Source organism: Pteronotus mesoamericanus, unplaced genomic scaffold (assembly GCF_021234165.1).
Source record: "Pteronotus mesoamericanus isolate MK-2021 breed Mesoamerican mustached bat unplaced genomic scaffold, CSHL_Meso_final contig_246, whole genome shotgun sequence".
Taxonomy (NCBI): Eukaryota; Metazoa; Chordata; class Mammalia; order Chiroptera; family Mormoopidae; genus Pteronotus; species Pteronotus mesoamericanus.
Window position 1 is genome coordinate 12,366,070 of NW_026555104.1, and position 21,173 is coordinate 12,387,242.

The window sequence follows — 21,173 nt, forward strand, 5'->3', positions numbered from 1 at the left end:
ATTTTCGGAGTCCCTTTTGGTCTCTGTCCACACGCACACTTACCCATAATAGTAGCTGTACGCGTAGCATTGTGTATTCTGAATTTTCTATGTAAGAATACATTACAGACATTTTTCGTCTTGCCTCAGTCCTCAGGATGGCCGTTTCCGTGGTTGCACAGTCCTTCACTCTGCCCTGGGCTCGCCCCCCCGCGCCCTCAGATGGTGTTGCTGTCGAGAAACAGAGAGGGAAAGCTTTCTGGCTGCAACCTGCCCAACTTCTCTGCCCCCGTGGCCCCGTCACCGCCGCCTCCTTTAAAGCTCCCTCGCTCCTTGGCATAGAGAAACCACCAGACTAAACTATGGGCTGGTCTCAGTACACGTGGCTTTGAGATTGTTTTAAATACCAGGAGGCTCCTCCCAGGAGAAACCAGTTTGGAGGGGCTTCTTGGGCCTTGTTCTTTCTCTTCTAGGTTTGGAGGGAGGAGGTCAAGGGGATTCTCAGGTACTGCTTGTGGTCCAGCACAGCCCCCCAGAGCAGGGGGCTGGGGCGGAAGCTCCCTAGGAGTGTAGAATGTATGCTCTAAGTCCAGAAGTTAAGCTTAGGATGGTGCAGGTAGAAGACGCCAACCCCAGGTAGAGTCACACTGCCCGTGGGCCCCTTGCTGCAGGGCTCACATTGTCCCTGTCTTCCGTTTCTTTAGCTGACTCCATCCAGCAGGCGTGGAGGTTTCTGTTAATCCTACTAGAGGAGGCACCAGTGTTCTGTGCCTCTGCCTTCTCCTGAGCCAAATACTCAACTTAGGGATGATTAAAAAAATAGTGATGGCCCCAGCCGGTGTGGCTCAGTGGATTGACCACTGGCCTATGAACCAAAACGCCACCAGTTCGATTCCCAGTCAGGGCACATGCCTGGGTTGTAGGCTGAGTCCCCAGCTGAGGGTGTGAAAGAGGCAACCGATTGATGTTTCTCTCCCTTTCTCCCTCCCTTCCCCTCTCTCTAAAAGTAAATAAGTAAAATCTTTTTTAAAAATAGTGATGAACTTAGTAATAACAAAACCTAATATTTATAGCAGACTTACTCTATACCAGATATTCTGCTAAAAAGCATTTTATACTTGTCATTTTATCTATTCATCAAAACAACCAAATAAGATAGGGAGCTCTCACTACCCGTTTGACGGCCGGGCAAACGAGGCCCCGAGAAGCTAAGCGACTTGCCCCGATCGGCCTTAGAATTCTAGCTGGACTTTCCACCCAGCCATCCGCACTGAGAAACGAGCGGTTTAAGCAAAGCAGAGAGAAGCTGCTCCTTTTCATTCCCTCCAGAGAAGCCCCTTGCTGGTGCGGAAGTTACTTTGTATAAAGGCATCGATTAGAAATGTTCCATTCCCTTTAAATCTCCCCTTAGAGGCTTTGCCCTATTTTCTCCTTAGAAGTCTCTGCTTGAAGGGAGGCCGAGCAGGGAACCCATGTTGGGGGAGGAAAAGGAAGAGGCATTTGTAAGCTCAGCCCTCTTCCCCACAGCCTTGGCCAGGAAGAGAAGAGGGAGGTGGGTGGAGCAGAAACCAGCGGGTACAGGGGCTTTCCTGTGTCCTGGTCACCAGAGTCCTGGCCCAGGTGCTGTGAGAGCCCAGTAGAAAGAGCAGCTGCTTTTCCCACAGGAAGGGTAGGGTTCCTGTCCCAGCTGGGCCACTCACCGGCTGGCTGACCTTGGGTGGATACCCAGCCGTACTTCCTGAGACCATCTGCTGTGAGGACTAAGGGCCGATGGGGGTTGGTGTCTGTCGAGCCTCACACAGAGCAGACGCACCAGCAATGCCAGCTTCCCTCTCCTGCCTCCCGCTCACCCTGGAGGAGAGCACGCACGCAGGGCTCCCGGGCCCAGCTAACTGAGACCTGGAGACGGGGCGGGGGCCTGGCATGGTGCATTTAGATTTATTTCCCCGTCCACGTGCCAGAAACGGGCTTCTCTGGGTTGAAGTCTGATTGTGTTCGCAGTCACATGCACCTTGTTCTCTTGGGCCTTCAGACTTGGGCTTCGGTGCTCAAAGCACCAAATGCAAGCAGGGGCCGCTTTCCCAGGGTCGTGGGGATGTGCTGGGGAGAACGCAGGCCTGGTGGAGCTGTTCCTTCTTGGAATCAGCTGAGGACTCCTCTGCAGCCAGCTGGGGGCTCTGGGCCCTTGCCTGGCCATCCTGGTCCCCATAGGCGTGGACTTGGGAGAGGATGCAGCCGGGGCCACAAGGAAGGCCCTTTAGAGCAATCCCTTGGAGAAACTGAGGCACTGAACCAGCAAGTGGACCTCTTTGCTGTCAGACTTCATTTTTCCTCCCTTATTTGCCCCTCGTTCCTGCTTGCCCCCCCACAGACCAACTCGGTGCCCTACATCTGGGCTTCACGCAGGCCGGCTGCTGGGTCTAATCATAGCGGTGGGCGGGCCCGGTTTAACCCAACACTTGTAATTGCCCAATTTTAGAAAGACACTGATTCTCTGATTAAAGAACTTTGCCAAAGCATTTTTGAGATAGGGCATGGTGATGGGAGGCTCCCCTTGCAGCCTTGGGCAAGGCTGCTGACTCAGAGCCCAGCCCAGCCCTCAGGGATGGGGACAAACCCAGGCCCCCAGGGGGTGCTGTGCAGCTGCGAGGACGAGGCTGGAAGTGCCCAAGTCTCTTGTGCTCCAACACACAGCTAACCTCTCAGAGGCCTGGACAGCTCTGAGCGCGTCTTGAAGCCCCGCGAGAGCGTGCTGCCGTGTGCTGCTGAGGGAATGGCCGGCCTCCAGAGCCCACTTCTCTCTGGGCCTGCGCCTTAACACGCCAAGCCGCTTCTTCTAATGAGTGCGAACATAATGGATTCGTTTATTCCTTTTGAAGACAGGCCCGCCACCACACGCCTGCTGCGCCGACCGCCGTGGCCGGTTAAAAATCACCAGGGCCATGTTTCTGGTACCTTAGCGTGCCCCCAACGGAGAAGTAAATGTCAGTGGAGCAAATTACCAACTGAATGCATTGGAATCTATAAATATTAAATTGCTCTGGCTTTCATTTGCCCATATGCAATTAAAGCTCTGGTCAGCTGCGGAGGACCGGCGGCTGGTTAGGGTGCGGTTGGGAGAGACCGGTTGCCAGTGGAGAGACAAGTCTCCCCAAAGGGCTGGGCTGAGGCTGACACTGTGGCTGCGGCTGGCGGAGGGTGGCCCCGGCTGCAGGAGAAGCACTGGGCGCAAAGGGCAGGGAGGTGGGAAACCCAAATGCAGCTGTCACCGAGGATGAGGTCTCTGATTTTTCATTTGGGGCTTTATGGTTGAGGGGTGTGGGGATTGAGGGGAGCTTTGTGTCGCATTTCTCACCCCAGCCCAAGGCTCCAATGGGAGGGCGGTCGCATTGCCATCGGCGTGCTCCCTCCAGGGACTGTCCCCTCAGAGCAGGTATTGGGACCTTCTCCAGCAGCAGGGCTGGAGTTGGGGGTGGGGGCCGCTGGCTCACTGGCAGCCAGCTGTCCTCCTGTTCTGCTGCCGCCCTGGCCCCAGGCTCCTCCTGACGCCGGCCTCCGCCTTTGCGTGGACTCCCTTTGGGTGAACTCCCACGACGTGCTGGATTCCTGCTGGCTTGTGTGTCCGTACGCCGCCTGGGAGCTGTTTTTTTTATGCCATCAGTTAGGTTTAGACTCCTGGCAGGTGGGGGAAGCTTTTCCTGGTTCTTTGGGATCAGTTTAGCCTTTATCTACTGGTTCCATGTGCCAAGACCCTGTGCGAAGTTCTTTAAATACACAGCTCGTTGATCTTTACATAGTGGGATAAGGTGGGAAGCGCAGGACTTCCACCGTGTAGCCCAGAGAGGTGGAGGGACTTGCTCGTGTTCCCTGGGGAAGGTGCATGCAGGCCCAGCAGCAGCTTCTGAGGACGCTCAGCGGCTGAGCCCAGGCTCTATCCGGAGGCTCTCCTACTGTCAGTCCTGAGCCTGAGGCTCCTCCTGGGCCCCGTGCACTCCAGGAATGAGCTCTGGGGCCTGTGGCCAAGAGAGCACTTTCTCTTGCAGGCATCCCCACCCTCATCGTGCTGGACCCGCAGGGGGAGGTGATCACGCGGCAGGGGCGGGTGGAGGTGCTGAACGACGAGGACTGCAGGGAGTTCCCGTGGCACCCCAAGCCCGTGCTGGAGCTGTCCGACTCCAACGCCGTGCAGCTCAACGAGGGCCCCTGCCTCGTCCTTTTTGTAGGTATGAAGCTCAGTGGGGTGGGGGTGGGGTCACGGTGGGCGGGACAGGACGGAACTCATGGGGGGCATGTCTGTCCCTACAGCTTCTTTCTGTCATGGAACAATGCAGAGCCTGGGCCTTTGTCCCTCCCAGCAGCCTTGCTTTTGACCCCAATGATTTATTCATGGCTCTCCCCCTGCGGGAGGTGTTCTGGGAGCTGCTGCTGTGCTTCCCTTCCTAGCTGCTCCCAACTGCCAGCTGGGAAGAATAGGTCAGGGGGCTGGGATGCCCGGGGGCCCCCTGATGAACAGACCCATTGTTGGAAGGAGGCAGGGCTGCACCGCAGCAGCTGCAGTGGCTGGGCCCCCTCCGCTCTGGCTCAGCCGGGGCAGCTTCCCTGGTCACCTGTGTTCTGACCAACTGGCCCCAGGGTGTGGGAGCTGGCCCAGCCTCAGGTGGCATCTCTGTGGCCAACTGTCTCTCTTGGTGTCCCCCTCTGGCTTGCCCTGGCACTCAGTGGGTGACTGCTGGCAGAGGCAGGAGAGAACAGAGACATTTATGCTTGGCTCCCTGCAGCCCCGAGGGATGACCAATTCCTTCTGCAAACAGAACTTCTGTACAAGATCCACCTCACCCTCTGCCCTGGGACTTGTTGCTCAGCTCCAACTGAACGTAATTTCGGGTATTAGATCATGGCCAAGATGCTGCCGTTCCCACTTCAGTGAGGCAGGTTTGGGAATATGTGCAACATCCTACCCCTATTCTCTGGAGGTCTGATTTGGAGACCCTCTGGGAAGGGGGGACAATATGCAGACTTGGGGGAATTCTTAAGCAAACTGACTTGCAGGCTGGCCTTGTGCTTAGAGGACAGTGGCCACCAGGGGAAAGGTGGCCTTGGGGCCTTCCTGCCTGTTGCAGGCTCCCAGGCCTTTGTCCTGGGGCTGGGTAACAACTCTGAAGGAGGGACAGTTGGGAACCACAGTGGCTGCTGCAGATGTGGAAACAGGGTCCCAAAGAAGCAAAGCAGGTGCCCAGCATCACAGACCTAAGTAGCTATGGATCTAGAGGGCGTCCCACAGAACCTGCCCCCTGCGGGCATGTGTGGCATTTCTGGGTGAAAGTCGTCTGCCGGCACCTGCTCCCCCTTCCCACCCCCAGCTCTGCAGTGGGGGTGTCACTCTTGTTCTCAGTCATAGGGTTCAGCAGGAGTGAGCCCTGGGACCCCAGTGTATGGCTGCTCCTGGAGGCAGGAGATGCCCCACAGGGGGCCCTGGGGAGCCTGGCTGGGGGCTCTGCCGGCAGCAGCCTGTCCCCTCCCAGCTGAGTCTGACTGTCAGCTGTGCCTCCCCATGGCCACCACCTCTGCCGTCTTCATTAGATCAGTGATCTGAGGTCATGGCATCTCATCCTGTGACTGAGAAAATCTACCCGGGACCCGAGGCCCTGGCTTAGGGGAAGCTTAGCTTCCCAGGTGGGTTTGTGAAGAATTCAGTGAAAAGGATGTCGTTTGCTTAGGGCATCAGTGCTACTCAATGACGTGGGCTGATCCTGGGGAGCGTGGTGAGGAACGCACTGTGCAGATCAGGGAGCACCCGAGATCCGCCCTCCGGCACTGGGAGGCGAGGCCTGGGTGCCCAGGGATGCTCTTCTTCCATCCAGGGGCCACCCAGAGGGGTGGTCCAGGCCCTGGACGCAGGCGCCCTCAGGAGGCACCACTCGCTGACAGGCTGCTGTGCTTCCTGTCTCTCTCTCCCCATCACAGATTCCGAGGATGATGGGGAGTCTGAGGCAGCCAAGCAGCTGATCCAGCCAATAGCTGAGAAGATCATTGCCAAGTACAAAGCCAAAGAGGAGGAGGCGCCGCTTCTGTTCTTCGTGGCAGGAGAGGTGAGAGTGCAGCTGGGGCCAGCATAGGAGCCAACGTTTAGAACATGAGCAATGGGCTTTGGGGGATGTTTAAGGGCACCCTGGGGTCACGGGCGACAGGCTTCTTTCTGGGAGAGCCCGCAGATAAATGCGGCGTGAAAAGGTGTGTCATCATCAGTCATGGAAAACCATTTCCTGCCTTTGCTACTTCCTCCCTCCTGCGCGTCGCCCAGGATGCTGGGGCGGTGCGCAGCCACCGAGACTGTGGTCAGCACCCACTGCCTTGGGGCTGGGTTCAAACCAGGCCCTCGATGCTTTACAGAATCTGCTGGGTTAGTTCCCTGCTCACCGACCTGCCAAGCAGGCTTTTCCCGGCACAGGGACCTCACTGGGGCCACAGCTCTGACCTCCGGTTACCCAGCCAGCCCAGGAGGGCGCTACGGTTGCAGCTGCCGGCACCCCTGTCTCTTTCACTCAAAGCCTGACCCCTGAAGCTGGGCTGGAGGAGCCCAGGGCTTTGCACAGGGTGACAAGGCCAGCCCTTCCGTTGGGCCACCTGCAGCCGGTGCCTGCTTCCCCAGGTGGAGGAGCCTCCATCCTGCAGGCGTGGGAACATCTCTAAGAAGGCCAGGCCGGGGCTGGCGCACTACCTCGGTTCCCACCCCGGGAGCCATCCTCCACGCGTGCTCCCCTGCCTGCCCTGCCCAGCCAGGCTCCTGCCGGAACCTGGTTATTGACAGACACGTTGTGACGCCCCTGCCCTCCTCCCACCGCCCCGTTCCTCCAGTCGGCCATGGCCCCCTGCTCGTTTCACGCTGTGTCTGGATCCCGGGAGAGGCCGTGCAGCGGCAGCCAGACACCCTGAACCAGCACCCATTCGTCACCGGCTCAGTTACTTCCCCTGCCAAGCCCGGCCAGGCCCCTTGCAGGCAACTGAAGTTGCCCGGCTCGGCCGCAGGGTGGAGGGAACAAAGCGGGTTCGCAGGCCCTGCCCTGGGGTCATACCAGCCCACTCCACATGGAACGCACACGGAGGCCGCCCTGCGTTTGTTAAACTCTAATTAATCCCTTTCTCATGGCTCTGAGAGAAAAGGTGGGTGCAGGACAGGAAGGACTAAGCTGTGGTGGGGGTGGGCGGCTCCAGGAGCTGCTGTAGAAATGCAGCCAAAGAGGAGCATCTGGGGGTTTTCTACACACCAGGCCCCAAGCCAAGTGCTTCCCTGCCCTGTCCCACTTGTCCCCAGCTCTCCGGCTGGGATGTGAGCGATACTGTTTCACAGGTGAGGAGAGCGAGGCCCCGGGAGGGGAGGCTGCCCCAGCCGGGTCGGCTGGGCCGAGTCTGGCTGCCTCCCACGCCTCCTGTGAGCTGGTGTTAAGTCCGTTTTTCAGGGCAGACCTGGGCTCAGAGGAGGGACTTGTCAGAGTCACACACGAAGTAGGCAGCGGAGAGGGGACTGAGCGTGAGGTCGGTGTGACTTCAGAAGCAGTGCCCTGCTCCCTTTGCCCTTGTGGTTGGCAGGTGGACGGGCCCACTAGGGAAGGGGCTCGGGACCAGGACTGGGCAGAGGAGCTTGGTCATCCCGTGCTCCCTTCCCTGCCTGGCCGCCCCGCCCCTCCTGTGCACTTTGCCTGGGCTCCTGGCCTTGGCAACTCTCGGTCCAGTTCTCTGCCCTCCTGCTGAGAAGCACGGCGGCATGGAACGAGCGTGGACACAGAGGGCTGGAGTACCAGGCAGGGACTGAACACCTCTGAGCCACAGACCCTGGCCCCTCATTCCACCTGGGGCTACGGGGACCCTGGTTTGCCTTGATCCTGAGCACTCTGGCAGGCAGAGGTCGTCCCTTCTGAAGCCTTAAGAGACCTTAAAATTCATCTCCCTGTGGTTTGCTCAGAGGGAGAGGGAGAGGGGAGGAGGGTGGAGGGCATTGGATGTACAGCGTTTGTCCTGGTGTCTCCCCTCTGTTTACCCACAGGGGGCTGGAGTTGGGTAAACAGTACCAGAGGTGTCGAATCACCGGGCAGTGCTAGAAAGTGCATGTTGTTTCCGGGGTGGGGAAAACAAGACGACCACCACTAATCTCCCTAAAGATTTGCCCTTTGAGGAAGGAATGTTTTTTTGTCTCAGAAACCGGTGAGCTGTCAATTTCATGGCCCTTGCTCACCAACATTTAAGGCCAGGAATGCCCCATGCCCTTTCTCAGCAGGGTGACGCAGGTCTTCTCATTCCGTTTAGAATATTGTGCATTTTATAGTGAGACAACCCCGGGATGGTGTAAAGGGTCCATTTTCTGTTACCTACCAAGTGGGGGTCAATAGCATAAAAGGTAATCCCAAATGATTGGCCCCTTACAAACCTTCCTCCTTGTCTTTGGATTTGTTTGCCTCTATACTTCATAAAGCTACATCTGATATTAGAGAAATTCCCTTGGACAGTCACTGGGAATATGTGATAAAGGGCTAGCTTCCTGCTCAAACAAATCCAGCGACCCTTGTAAAGCCCAGTAGTATTTTTATAGCCCTGTCTTCTCCACTGGTTCTGCGATGCCTGCCTGCTGAAGCCACAGGGCAGCTCCACTTAAACACATTCCGAGCTAACGTCCAGACTGGCCTCAGGTAATCCACAGTGGGGACTCAAAAGATCCAAAAGTTGATTGCAAAAGTGAGTAATCAAAGGGCATCACATTTTTGCAAAGCAGAGGAGGACGACTTTCATGCTCATAAAGAACGAAGACTTGCCTGGGGGTTTGGGGTGATGCGGAGAGAGAATTTTACAAAGCAGCCTGCCCCTCCACGAGGCAGGGCAGGGCCCGCTGCTCCCTGTTCGGAGAGCCCACCCCTCCCAGAGGGGGCCCGCCCCTCAGGGCAGTGAGGGAGTGGCTCCCTTCCATGCCATCTGGGAACCTGGGTCCGGGGGGCTGTCTGCTCTTCCTTGAAACCTTATGGATTCTCTCTCCCTTCTGGTGACTTCCAGGACGACATGACTGACTCCCTGCGAGATTACACCAACCTGCCCGAGGCTGCCCCTTTGCTCACCATACTGGACATGTCAGCCCGGGCCAAGTACGTGATGGATGTGGAGGAGATCACCCCTGCCATTGTGGAGGCCTTTGTGAATGACTTCCTAGCAGAAAAGCTCAAACCAGAGCCCATCTAGTGGGGCTCCGGCCTCATGAGACATTATTTAAAACTCAGTCTCCTACTCCTCCTCCTCCTCCCCTTCCTTCCCTCCACCCGTGGACTTTTCCAGCGTGTCCTGAATCACACAACCCAAGTGTCCAACCTCTCTGTGGTGCCTTGTTTTCCGCATTAACTCCTCAGCCAGCACCCTAGGGTGCGCGTCCTCTCAGCAGCCGAAGAACCCACCATGTTTGGAGACTCTGCTTGGGATTCAGGGGGCTGCCATAGCCCGGCCAGAGCTGGGGCTGCACCACTCTCTCAGTCACCCGCTCTCGGTGAAGCATTTGCCAGGGTGTTCTGCCGAGTGAGCGTGAAGGGACAGTGCATCGGCGCCCTGGCTCGCACAGTTCAGTGACACAGGCGGAGCAGGGAAAGGGCCGCCGCCTCATTAAGCCTCAGCTTAGAGCTTCTGGTGAGAAATCCTTTTCTAGGTGACTTAGTCTCTGTTGGCCTGAAGGAGAAACTCTAGTTTGTCAGTTGATTCTTGGGCAGGGGGTGTGGAATCTCAAAGGAAGTTTGTGTTCGTTTCCGGTGAGAAAAAAGAAAGAGCTACAGCAATGATTCATAGAGTAATTGCTTCCTTTAACTTAGCTCCTACCATGGGATAAGAGCTTCTCATTCCTTCCTTATCTCTCTCTCTCTTCCTTGATCTTGACCTTTTCTAAGTTTCTGCCTTCTCATATGAACAGTCCCTACGAGCTTGGAATTTCGTTAATAAATTCTTCCCCTGGGACATCTTCCCCAGAAGATGCACTTGGCTTTGGTTCTTCGAGGAGCACCGCCTCTTGCCAGCACGGACCTCTGCCTCAGCCCAGCTCCTGGAGCTTGCTGATGTACCTGGGCCCACCTTTGGATACCCGTCATTCCCTTTCCTTTTCAAAGCAGAACTAAAAGAGGGACAAATTACCAGAAGCCTGGCTTTTTCCTAAGAACCTGCAGAAAGAGCTGTGCCCTGGGCTGGGAGTGAGGGTAGAGGACATGGGGATGAACAGCAGGCCTCAGATCCACTTTGCCTGGTAGCTTGGCTTCTTATTTGGGCTGAACTGAACAGAAAAAGGAGAATAACATCTGTGTTCTTAGAGTTGGAAAGGAGGGCTTCGCCTGGGGACTTGCAGATGTCAGCCTCCCTCAACCAGGTGTCGGGGTCTTCAGAGCAATCCCAGGCCTCACCCTCGGCTCCACTCACCGCGCTCTGCCAACCAAGGCCATTTATTTGGAAAACCCGGCCCCGTTAGCTGTAACACTGTTGTTCCTTGCCGAATTGGATTGTTGATTTGTAGGTCAGAGGTACAAAATTAGTTGGTAATTAGACTGTTACTTGATGTCACCAGCCTCAAAATGCAGTCACCTAGTAAATAAAGCAGGCATCTCTGGACATTATCAACCACTTGGCCTTTCCTGACCTTAGTAACAAAAATCTTCTTGCTTGTGGTGCTGTGCCCTCTTAGGAGGCGGGCAGTGGGGGATGGGACACAGGAGGTCCAGTAGGTTTTCACTGGCTGCCTGATAGCTAGCTGTGTGCCAGAATTATCAAGAACCCCAAGACCTACGGCAGCCATCTGTCACATTCTCCAGAAGTCGGGAAGCTTGTTTGGATTAGAGCGTCAGAGGCAGGTCCCTGCTGGAGTTCTGGCTGCCCTCTCTCCTGGTTTGACTCGCCGTTGCAGGTGGTGGACTCTCAGATTAGATGTCCTTGTGGACACGTGTGCTCATTCCCTCCCTATGGGGGGCAGGTGCTCTGAAGTCAGAGAAGGCCAGGTGGGGAAACACAGGAACCCTACCGGTGTCTCCCTGTGAGGAACAGGGCAATAGTTGGAGGCCCTCAAACACAGCTCTATCTTAGGGCCAGGGGCTTCTCTGGGAACCCTGCCAGTGTCTCCCTTGGGGGCTGGGCTGGGAGCGGGGACAAGATGAGGTTCACTGTGATTGGAAGATGGTCAGGATTTCTGTCTGCCCTGTATCATGATCACCTTGGAGGAAAGGTGGTCTCGTAGCAGCTACTTCTGGGGTGGAAGGAACAAAGCCCAGTGAGGAGTCCCTGTAAGTCACTGCAACAGAAAATTTAGGTCATCTGTGATCCTTCTATGACCCATACAGGGTTGACTGAACTTCTTGCCACTGATGTCACCTGGATCCTTGACGCCCAACTCCCCCTATTAGGGTGGGTGTGCAGGAGGTTTCACTAGAAAGGTGCGTTGAGTCTGTATAACAGTGACTGGGGGGACATGCTGGGGGAGGAGCAACCGGTGCCAGTGAAACATCCCTGCCTTGATAGTGCAGATCTTAAAGGCGACTGATGCAGATGAAGTGGGCGGCTTCTTAATTCCTACTAAGCACCTCCAAAATACCTTAAAATTCCTGTTGCTAATTGGAAGCAGGTTACGCCGCCAGCTGTCACATATTCAAGGGTTTCTGACAGCAGCTAAGGAAACCATGCCCTGCAGGTTGAGGCAGGATGGTGGTTGTAAAAATGCCACCCTGGGGCTCCAGATTTGTGTTCACCACAATGACTTCCAGATTCGATTCTACCAGTTTTCACAACAGATTTTTTTTTTTTTTTTTTACCAGTCCCCAACAATAAAGATCTGCTTAAGATAAAAGATAGATGTTCCAGATCGGTATTACAGTGTGAGGCTGCAGAGACCAGAGGGCAGCTGAAAACCAGCTTCCTTTGCCTCCCCTCCACGTGGGTCCTTGAAATTAATGGCACAGGGAGCCAGTACTGCTTTTCTGGCATCAGCCAAGCTCCAAGTGGTAATTTTCAGCCAGACTTTGTTTTTTCCTGTTGCCTAATTAAAGACACTGAAAAGCTGTTCTCTCCTGCTGCTTTTTTCTAGGGCAGCAAAATAAATTCTGCAATGATGTAAAGACATAGTAGGATATGGTCCAGGAACAGATCCGCCAGCTCTAATAAGCCATCACCTCAGGGAGAAAACCACACGTGTGTGGATGCACGTGTGGAAAGGCTGTACACTTGAATTTGTGCTGGGAGGGACCGGAGCAAGCATCTGGTCCATGTCCCCTGGTCACGCAGCACGAGCATGCACGCATTCTGTCCGCTGTCATTTCCTCTGGTCTGGGCCAGCCTGTGCTTGCCCAGGAGGACTGGGATGCCACCGCAGGGAGGCTCGGCCGTGCTCTCTGCAGCCTCCTCCGCGTGCTGCTTTGTGAGACGAGCACTGACAGAGGCCTAGGCTTGGGAGCTTTCAGATTCGCCCTGAAGCGGCTCTGCTGAAGTGAGCATTTAGCCCGTATCCCTCTTTGCTGGTACCCACAGGGACAAGTGCACACCCTGCTTTCCTCCAAGCAGGCTGCTCAAGGGAAAATTCTTTGGGGACAAATAGCTGCTGTTTTATTAGTTCCATTATTGGTGCTAATGGTGCATGTGCAAAGGGCGAAATGTTTTCTAGGAAACAAAAGGCTTGTAGGTAGGAGAATTTTATATTGGGTCTGCTTTATGGCTAGTTTTTCTCCTACTGGGGAAAACAGGACGTTAGGATACTCCACACACACCCTCTATGTGAAAGCATGGAGTAAATATGTTTCATTTTCAAGACATGTCTCACCCTCCTGGTGTTCGGAGTACTTCCCAAGCCAGGAAACGTGTTATTAAATTCCAGTAGGACTTGTTCTGTGGAACCGTTAAGTTTCCATTAAATAATGTGCTGAAGCATGAAAGCCTCTGTCCCCAGGCCAGCAGGCCAGTGGGAAGCTCGAAGGAGATGGACAGCCTCAAGTCTGGATTTGTGGGTGCTCTTGCCTCACACAAGTCAGTCACCCACATGGCCTAGGACACCGCACGCAGCAGGGTCTTAGGACCAGGGCCATAAAGTAGGTCTCGACACCGGAGGACGTGGGAGGGCCCCAACAATCGAGAGCGACTCTGCCGACTTGACTCCGGCTTGCAGCCAGTCCGTATGTGGTCAAGGGAGGCTTGGGGGCCAGACCCTGCTGCAGCTATGTCACCTCCCCCAACATGGTTCCCTTCTCATATTTTGAGGAAGCAGCACTTTTGGTGATGGCCATCTCCATAAAAGGCTTCAATTGAAAAAAGCTGCTTCTCCCTACAAATGAATGTAGTAAGAACAGAACAATACCGTCTGTAACGCGTTCAGATTTTCCCATCACACTTGGCCTTTGCACGGCAGCCCCAGCTGCTGTCTCCGCTGCTTCTGCGAAACACGGCCACCGAGTTCAGACACTGTTGCCCAGAGCAGTCGCTCTGGCTCATCCATTCATTTGGCTTCCAGCTTATTACCTTCGTGTATTAATTGATAAAAATAAGATCTTGAAGTTTAAAGGTGTCTGAATGTTTCCTAAAAAATTAAAAGGTGAGCCAGTCAGATCTGCAGGGCAGCCAGAGATTTTCTGCACTCGCCATGGAACCCTGGCTGAGGTGCTGTTTTGGAGTCTTTGGTGGCAGGATGACAGAAGTGGAGCTAAATGCAGCTTAGCTTGGACGGTGGTGACATCTGGTGTTGCTGTGAACCCTGGGGCAAGTGCTAGGTCCCAGGTGGAAGCAGTCCCAAGGTCTGTTCATCCTCTGGGTGGGAGCTGGCAGCCGTGACTGGGGGAAGGGAAAGGCTTTCGGCTCCCCCGCCCGAGGCGCCCAGCCAAGGGCCGGGCGGTGGGATCCCAGTGTGCCGTGGGGGCATCCGCATTGGCCCAAAGCTGCTTTCCCAAAGGCTCCATTCAAAGGGGGAAGCTATACTTTTTTGTGTGTGTCTGTCTTTTGCTGTGACCACTTCCCATCTGTATGCATTTTCTCCTTTGTTTTTGGTCCAGTGTCCTCACATACTTCAGATTCTGCCTGGAGAATGAGTGATAATCTGGATGAGTCTCCAACTTCAGCACCTCTGAGCACAAATGGCTCCCAAAGGCCCCGTAGTGGAGGGAGACTTTTTACTCCATCCTCTTTTTCAGCTAAAACCCAGAGAAAATACCCGCCCTTCCAGTCAGGGTTGGGAATGGTTTTGAGGCATGGCTGCCACCTTGTGGCAAAAGTCATATTACAGCTACACTCCAACACAAAGCCGAGGGACGGCTTGGCCAACCTTCTGACAGCCTCTTTTTCAGCCAAGCAGTCTTATGCTTGTCATATACTGCTCAGTTTTTACTTTCTGGGAAAATGGTGACAAAACAAATGTTGGCCTCAGAATTTGAGAGGAATTCAAGATAATAATTTTCCAATATTACTCTCCAAACAAGAACTTCACTTCTTCCCCTGTAATCATTTTAAAGAAGGGAAAATTTGCCATCCCGTTAAATTATACCCACAAAAATACAAGGAACTCACACGGCACGGTATATAAGCCATTGACCACAAAGTGAAAGCAATGTAAATTTCATTTTCATCTTACACCCAGGATAAAATAGGCTTAGTTACTTGCCAGGTATACTGTTTTGCATTGTGTTGTTTTTCTCAATGAGGACAAAGTATAGGGTTTGTTGTTCTTTCACTGATTTTTATTTTGTAACAAAAAATCAGCAGGAAGTGGCCCAGGGACAGACACTGCAGACTGGTTTTATGCTAAGCAACACCTTCCTTTCAGTGATTTGTTTCTTTAGCACTTCTCCAAGGTGCCGAGAGGCCCAATGTCAACAGTGGTACCGTTTCCTGGGCTGCCTCCCAGATTTAGCCTGCTGGTGTGATGGGCAGTATGGCTGGCAGACTGGACCCAGCCTTTGGGGGCTCATCTACCCTCAAAAGCTGATGGTCTTTAGGACCAAACTGTGGGTCATGTGCATGGGACATTTGTGTGGGGCCCCGAGCAGGCCCAAATCAGAGGAGGGGGCACCAGAGGTGCAGGCACCAGAGGAGCAGCTCAGGCTCGTGAGCCCAGGAGAACAGTCTAACCAGAGACTGTCCCTGCAAAAACCCGCCCTCAACATGCTAAGGCAATCCTACCCTGCCACCTGGGGCGTAAGTCATACTTGGTCTTCTGGTTTTCTCGAGGAGAAGTTTAACCAGGGACCCGGAGGATCCAAGGAGAAGGGGGATCACAGCTCCTCTTGGGCATGCCAGCAACTCAGCCTCCCTGGAACAAGCAGTGGAAGGAAGGGCTCCCAAGGAACCCTAACCATTACAGGAGCCACTGTAGAGAAGGGATGAGGTAACACTCCACTGCTAGTGTCGTCCACAACTCCAACCATCTCCGCAGCTGCAAAGGCACTGCTTGAAATACGTCCCATACTTCAGTTCTACCCACCCCCTCTGCACAGTGACAAACACAGTTGATTACTATCTGCATTTGCCCTCATGTTCCAGGCTACACCCCAGCTGGCCCCTGGTGAGTGAGGCTCTGGCTTGCCCTTGTCCGCTGGGGACAGAACAGCAGAGTCTTGCTGGACTGCTGTGGGCCCAAAAGTCCCAGGTACACATCCCCAGAACCTCAGCCTTTCCCCCTTTTGCAGGACCCTCTGTACACAGCCGCCAGGAATGCTGGCATTTTCCTAACCAGTTCTGTTCCTCTACGCAGGGGAGAAGCTTAATGTAAGTAACTCACTCCAGTCATTAACATGTAACCAAACGTGTCCAGAAAATGAGTGAATAGCCGGTGTACACACACACCGGCTGTGTAAGCCAGGGCCTGACCAAACAGCTGCAGAGACGGACCCGGCCAGGCCGAAGGAACAGCTGGCTCCTGAATGCCGTCACCTGGGGCCTTCACACACAAGACATCGGGGGAGGTGGGTGATCTCAGGAAGAATTCAGACCTTCCTTATGTTTGAGAATAGGCAGAAATGCAGGGAAATTCTTTTTTTTCCCCAGTAACCAACAGCATCGTGCCTACCTGCTGGGAAGCCACAATTACTAATTCGGTAGGAGGAACTGCAGACTACCTCACACCAAGGGTGACTTCCACGTCCCCTCTCAGTGGCAACTCCTGTCTCTGACCAAGTGTTCTGCCTTTAACCGCAGTTGTCTTTTCCCTTCGAAAAGCAGGATGCTGGCAGCCATGGCCGAGTTCAGGCTGTCCACGCCAGGCACGACAGGGATCAGCAGCCTCTTGCCCCCGGTGCTCTCGGCCAGCTGCAGGGACTCCAGGCTCACGCCATGGGTCTCCCCGCCTATGACCAGAGCTGCTGGTGCCTCTGTCCAGTCCAAGTCGTAACTCTGGACCTCAAGTTCAGGGAGCCAGCCTTTACTGGCTGTGGTTTCTAGATCCTCCTCCTCCTCTTCCTCATATTTGTGCAACTTCGAGAGTTGTCGGTCACATATCCAGCCATGGTCACTGGCTCTCGTAGATATCTGGGCCTGGGCATAGAAGCCACAGTTGTCGGCCACGTAGACACGGGTATCGGCAGGTAAGTAATTGGGTACTGATTCCCAGTCCAGGTTGTTGATGATGGGCACCTGGAAATGCGCACCCATACCTGCCCGCAGCACTTTGGGCTCCCAGGCATCCACACAGCCTAGAAAAGAAAAGATAGGATCCACATAAGATTACAAACCTTCTACCCTGGCCGGGGAGCCCAGCTGGTTAGTGCATCGTCCTGATACGCCAAGATTGTGGTTTTGACCCCTAGTCAGGACACATATAACAATCAACCAATGAATGCATCAATGAGTGGAACAACAAATTGATGTTTCTCCCGCCCTTCCTCTCTCTCTCTCTCTAAAACTGATAAATAAAAATTTAAAAAAAATTACAAACCTTTCCAGATGAGGGGATTATGGAGTAAATCATCTTATTGGTGATCAGGAGGTAAAGCAAAAAATGTCCTACTTGGCCTCCTTGATCGCTGGCACCTCCGCCTCCCCCATTACGGTGATGTCCAGCAAAGGGACTGCAGGAGGAATTCCTGCTGGTGCTGAAACAGGTTTTACTCGTCCCTTCAACATTTAATATACACGTCTACCAGGCATTGTATGGGACTGCAAAGAGCATTCAAGTCCCCAACCTCAGGGAGCTCACGGCACAGAAACAGCATGAGCAGGGTAACAGGAAACCCTTGTACAAAGGAGGACTATCAGGAAAAAAATCCCACAGAACATGACATGGAGCTGGATCTTGAAGGACAGGAGGATCTTGTTAGAGAAAGGCCCAGGCAGAGGACAAAGTCACAAGGGGGACGAGCGCCACAGTCTGAGAACTGTAAGGTCGCTGAATCAGGAAAACCCACCCGTGTGGTGGGAGGTAAGATGGGAGGTAGGCGAGGACCGATTTAAAGGAAAATGGGGATACTGGGTATGAGTTGTTTAGGATTTTACCCAGAGGACGATATTATGACATTGAAGTATTTTAAAACAAAGGAGCAACAGAATCTGGTTTACGTTTTAGAAGGACCCACTTGGCTTCAATGTTGAACCTGGATTGGGGCAGCGAAGGTGCTGGGGAGACGGGGAAATGAGATGGGAGGGAATTACAGCGATGCAGGGCACAGCCTTGCCGCTCACACCCACGCCTCCTGTTCCCGTGAGAAGACTAGAAGAGCTCCTCTCCCGTGTGCAGGTGTAGCTAAGCCCAGCCACTTCCCTGCGCTGGCAGACACCGCGCCTGTCCCAGGACCACAGGATAGGAGAGAGAGCAGGACCAGGACACCCAAATATACTCTTCCCCTGACTGGTTAACACAAGTCTCCTTGTTACAAGTTATTTTAAAAAAGCGGCCCAGACTCCTAAGAAGAGCCGTCTTAGTGTGACCCCTCTCCTTGGCAGGGAGTACAGGGCAAGAGGAGATTCCCCTCATCCTCACGTCCTCAGCAGGGGGCACCACACCGAGTGCTCCCCACTCTTTCCCCAGCTTTTATGCACCAGCCGCCAGCGTCGTTGTGAAAGCCACGCCGCTTGGATCACACAGGCACACCTGCTCCCAGCGCTCTCAACAGCGGGGCAGCAAGCGGGTACGGCTGACAGAACCCTGGCACCTAGCTCTCACAATGGCCGAGAAGTGTCATCTAACAGGGTGTGGCTGGGCAAAGAGTTAAAAGGAGCAATTTAGGCAAGTCTCAGCAATGGGTGTTGATGCTAGTTTACACTGACAGGCAGCTTGAGTGCTGCTAATGAATGACGCCCTCCCTCCTGCCCTCCCCTTAAGGTGTAACAGGCATTTTAGGCTTGTCCCAACTGTTAGGCAAATCTGTTTAGAACCAAGCTTACTAATTCCTATTTCTAATGAGAGGAGACGGAAAAGAAATGTAATGAGGCTAATTTGAGTGGGGAGGTGTTTGACTTCCAAGGCTAAGGAAAACATCGCAATTTCATAATTGCACTCTGTTGTAATCATACCTTTCACAGGATTCAGAATATCAAAGAGTTAGAAAAGTACCATATACCCAGCAATCTGGGAATTCAAGATCATTAAATAAAAAACTTGAAACCAAGTGTTAAAACTGGCTATTTCTTTTCCTGATTGATTTTAAGTTCTCTAATAACCTAGCAGGTGTAAAAATAACAGATAATCAACATTTACTGAATTACTATGTGCAAGGTACAGCGCTAAGTACTTTACGTGCATGATATCACTTAGTCCTCAAAATCCTACCAAATAGATTGTTATATCCACTTTACAGATGAGGAAACTAACACTCAAAATATTGCTCACAGACGTGTAGCTAATAGGGGGCACATCCAAGATTCAAATCCATGTGTGTCTGCCCACAAAGCCAGCTCACTTACAAACGGCCGCCCAGTCTACCCCGTCACATGTGTCTTACCTTTGGTGAGTAATACTTTGCTGCAGCCTGCCCCAGCAGCAGACCTCAGAATCGTCCCCAGGTTCCCAGGGTCACGGAGATTGTCACAAATCAACAATAAGGGCAGTGAACAGTGAAGCTGAGTCTCTGGGAATGTCATCTTAACATGGTCAGGTTTGGCAAAAATCCCTGAAGAAATACAATAGGCAGTTCACTTCTCTAACGTGGTCGTGGGGACTAATTTGGCTTTTAATTTACTGGTCACTTTCTATATTCTTAATCACATGAATACAGTCTGATTGGGAGACTTAGAACATAAGGTTCCACCAGTGGTCCCCCACATACTGCTTTCAATCTTGGAATGTATCCTGTTCTTTTAGAACTTGTTCCATGTAGCTACCTACATATATGTAACATCTACCCATATCCTGGTGCTTTTATTCTTTTACACAAAAAGAAATTCTGCTCTGTCTTATTCTGTAATTTACTTACCTAACTCTATAACATGTCTTGGAGAATTTAACATGTCAATACATTCGGAGCTACCTTATTCCTTTAACTGCATGTTACTTTGTAACTTAAATGTACCACATTTATTTAACTCTTCCTCAACTGACTGACATTTAGACTATTTTCAGTTTCACCTATTATAAACAACCTTGCTATAAACAACCCTGTATCACTCTTTGTGCAAATGTCCAAATATTCCCCCAGGAAAAACACCTACAAGTGAAATGAATAGCGTGTGTGCACTATTAATGTTAACTGGATGCTGCCAAACTGCCCTCCCCACAGGCTATTCCAGTTTATTCACACCGAGAACACGCAAATGCCTGTACCTACCCTATCAGTGAAGGCAGTGGAACGGTACCAGGCATCTGTGTGCTGTAAAAGGATCCTGTACTAGTCACAGACAGCCACCGGGGCATTCAGTGGGGTAGGGAACCTTAGAAACCCTTTAACTTCTACCGGAGCTGCTGTAATAATGAGCACTCACTACTTCTAGAGACCCCACATACATTACTGGATTTTAGAAGTCTGACAGGTAGTGTGAGAGCTGATCTATTTCTCCTAAACAGGGCAATAAATTGCAGTTTACTACTCAGATCTACTTCTAGAAAAAGGGAGTCAATAATAGTATTGCCACACTGGCAAAGATTTTCTGGAAATGGACAGCTGAATCTTTTGATAAACATCTTAATTTTTACTTGGACACTAAAGGTTGAAGAAGTGATCTAAAAATAAATAAATAAGGTGTGAGGAATAAAGAGCCAGAATACAAATGATGACAAAACACTGGCTCCAGTTTCCACTAAAAACACTGTAAGATGCATGATTTATATAAGATTTGAGAACTATATTTTTCTGGGTATCTTAAGTAAAGGTTAGGCAATAACATTTTGAATTTGATTTAAATAAAATCTGTTACCCTAAGACAAGTGTAAACAAATAATCCCAGTTCTCCAGTTCTAGTGACGCATTGTATAACCACTGACCCATTATTCCTTGTGGTGTTACTAGGTCGGACCAATCCTTGATATCCTCAAATTTCACCTTAATGAGGCTGACACCTTTCAGCTTATCGATGGGCAGCTCCTTCAGGTACTCGAGACGGCTAAAGAAGAAAACTTTTGGCACAGCACCAGCCTTGAGAGCATCTGCAATCAGCCTGCGACCTTCCAGCAGAATCTTCCCTTGCTTTTCCCGAAACGGCCTGGACTTAACTATTGTCATTACACTGCTGTAGGTGGAAACAAAAAGACTGGTCATTACCAAACATCCCGGAGGCAGAGATACACCTAATTCTAACAGACACAGAGACCTTCACGGAGCCAGAAACAAACTTATTCCGAGAGAGACTTATTCTGCCCTCCGTGCAGAATAAAAACCAGCGGGTGGTACTGGAATAAGTCCAGAGGTTAAGGTCCCGCTGTGAGGCGGAAAGAGAAACAGGACTACCCCACAAGCTGTAGGAACACATCACCTCAGCCTTTTGTCCCCGGGGAAAGCCTTATCGTAGCGAAGCCCCGACTCTTCCCAAGTGCTGGGTTTCTGGAATGGGGGCGCCGGAGGCGGCTGCTGCTGGCGCGGCGCGTGGGGGCTGCCCTCAGCCGTCACCTTCCGGGGCTGCTTCCCAGCGCCCGGCTTCCCTTCCGCCACCTGCCCCGATGGAAACACTTTCACAGGGCTCCGCCGCAGCGCCCGGACCCAGCGCCGGGCGTCCAGGTCCCACGTCTGGACCACCGGCAGCAACGGTCGCGTGGGCCACCGCACGCCCTTCACCAGGTTAGCCATCTTCCCCAGCGCCTT

At 52.9% G+C, this 21,173-nt stretch overlaps 2 protein-coding genes across 4 annotated transcripts in view; one reads left to right on the forward strand and one right to left on the reverse strand.

The window, feature by feature from the left end:
* The window catches only part of NXN (nucleoredoxin), a 138,854-nt gene extending 126,354 nt beyond the window's left edge, over positions 1-12,500 (forward strand). The window contains exons 6-8 of the mRNA XM_054573274.1: positions 4,023-4,202; positions 5,944-6,068; positions 9,019-12,500. Of these exons, the coding sequence (XP_054429249.1) occupies positions 4,023-4,202; positions 5,944-6,068; positions 9,019-9,201 (488 nt within the window). The 3' untranslated portion in view covers positions 9,202-12,500. The remainder of the gene's footprint in view (positions 1-4,022; positions 4,203-5,943; positions 6,069-9,018) is intronic.
* Positions 12,501-14,668: 2,168 nt separating this feature from the next.
* On the reverse strand, positions 14,669-21,168 carry MRM3 (mitochondrial rRNA methyltransferase 3). Of its 3 annotated transcripts, none has more exons than XM_054573276.1 (4): positions 20,848-21,168; positions 20,360-20,604; positions 18,885-19,052; positions 14,669-16,640 (listed from the first exon to the last, which is right to left on the reverse strand). In XM_054573276.1, exons 1-4 carry the CDS (start codon positions 21,156-21,158, stop codon positions 16,099-16,101), a joined length of 1,266 nt encoding a protein of 421 aa, XP_054429251.1. In that variant the 5' UTR covers positions 21,159-21,168; the 3' UTR covers positions 14,669-16,098. The 3 variants fall into 3 exon arrangements, with proteins under 3 accessions (XP_054429251.1, XP_054429252.1, XP_054429253.1); XM_054573277.1 differs by having other exon boundaries at positions 21,072-21,140; XM_054573278.1 differs by lacking the exon at positions 20,848-21,168 and having other exon boundaries at positions 20,418-20,557.
* Positions 21,169-21,173: the final 5 nt, after the last annotated feature.

What these genes read in the sequence shown, in the direction of transcription:
- MRM3 (XM_054573276.1), bottom strand. Translation starts at nt 21,158, where the DNA reads ATGGCTAACCTGGTGAAGGGCGTGCGGTGGCCCACGCGACCGTTGCTG. An exon ending in AACACCACAAGGAATAATGG is followed by an intron (nt 19,053 to 20,359) that starts GTCAGTGGTTAT and finishes GTATTTCTTCAG; the next exon opens with GGATTTTTGCCAAACCTGAC. An exon ending in CAAAGTATTACTCACCAAAG is followed by an intron (nt 16,641 to 18,884) that starts GTAAGACACATG and finishes TTTCTTTTCTAG; the next exon opens with GCTGTGTGGATGCCTGGGAG.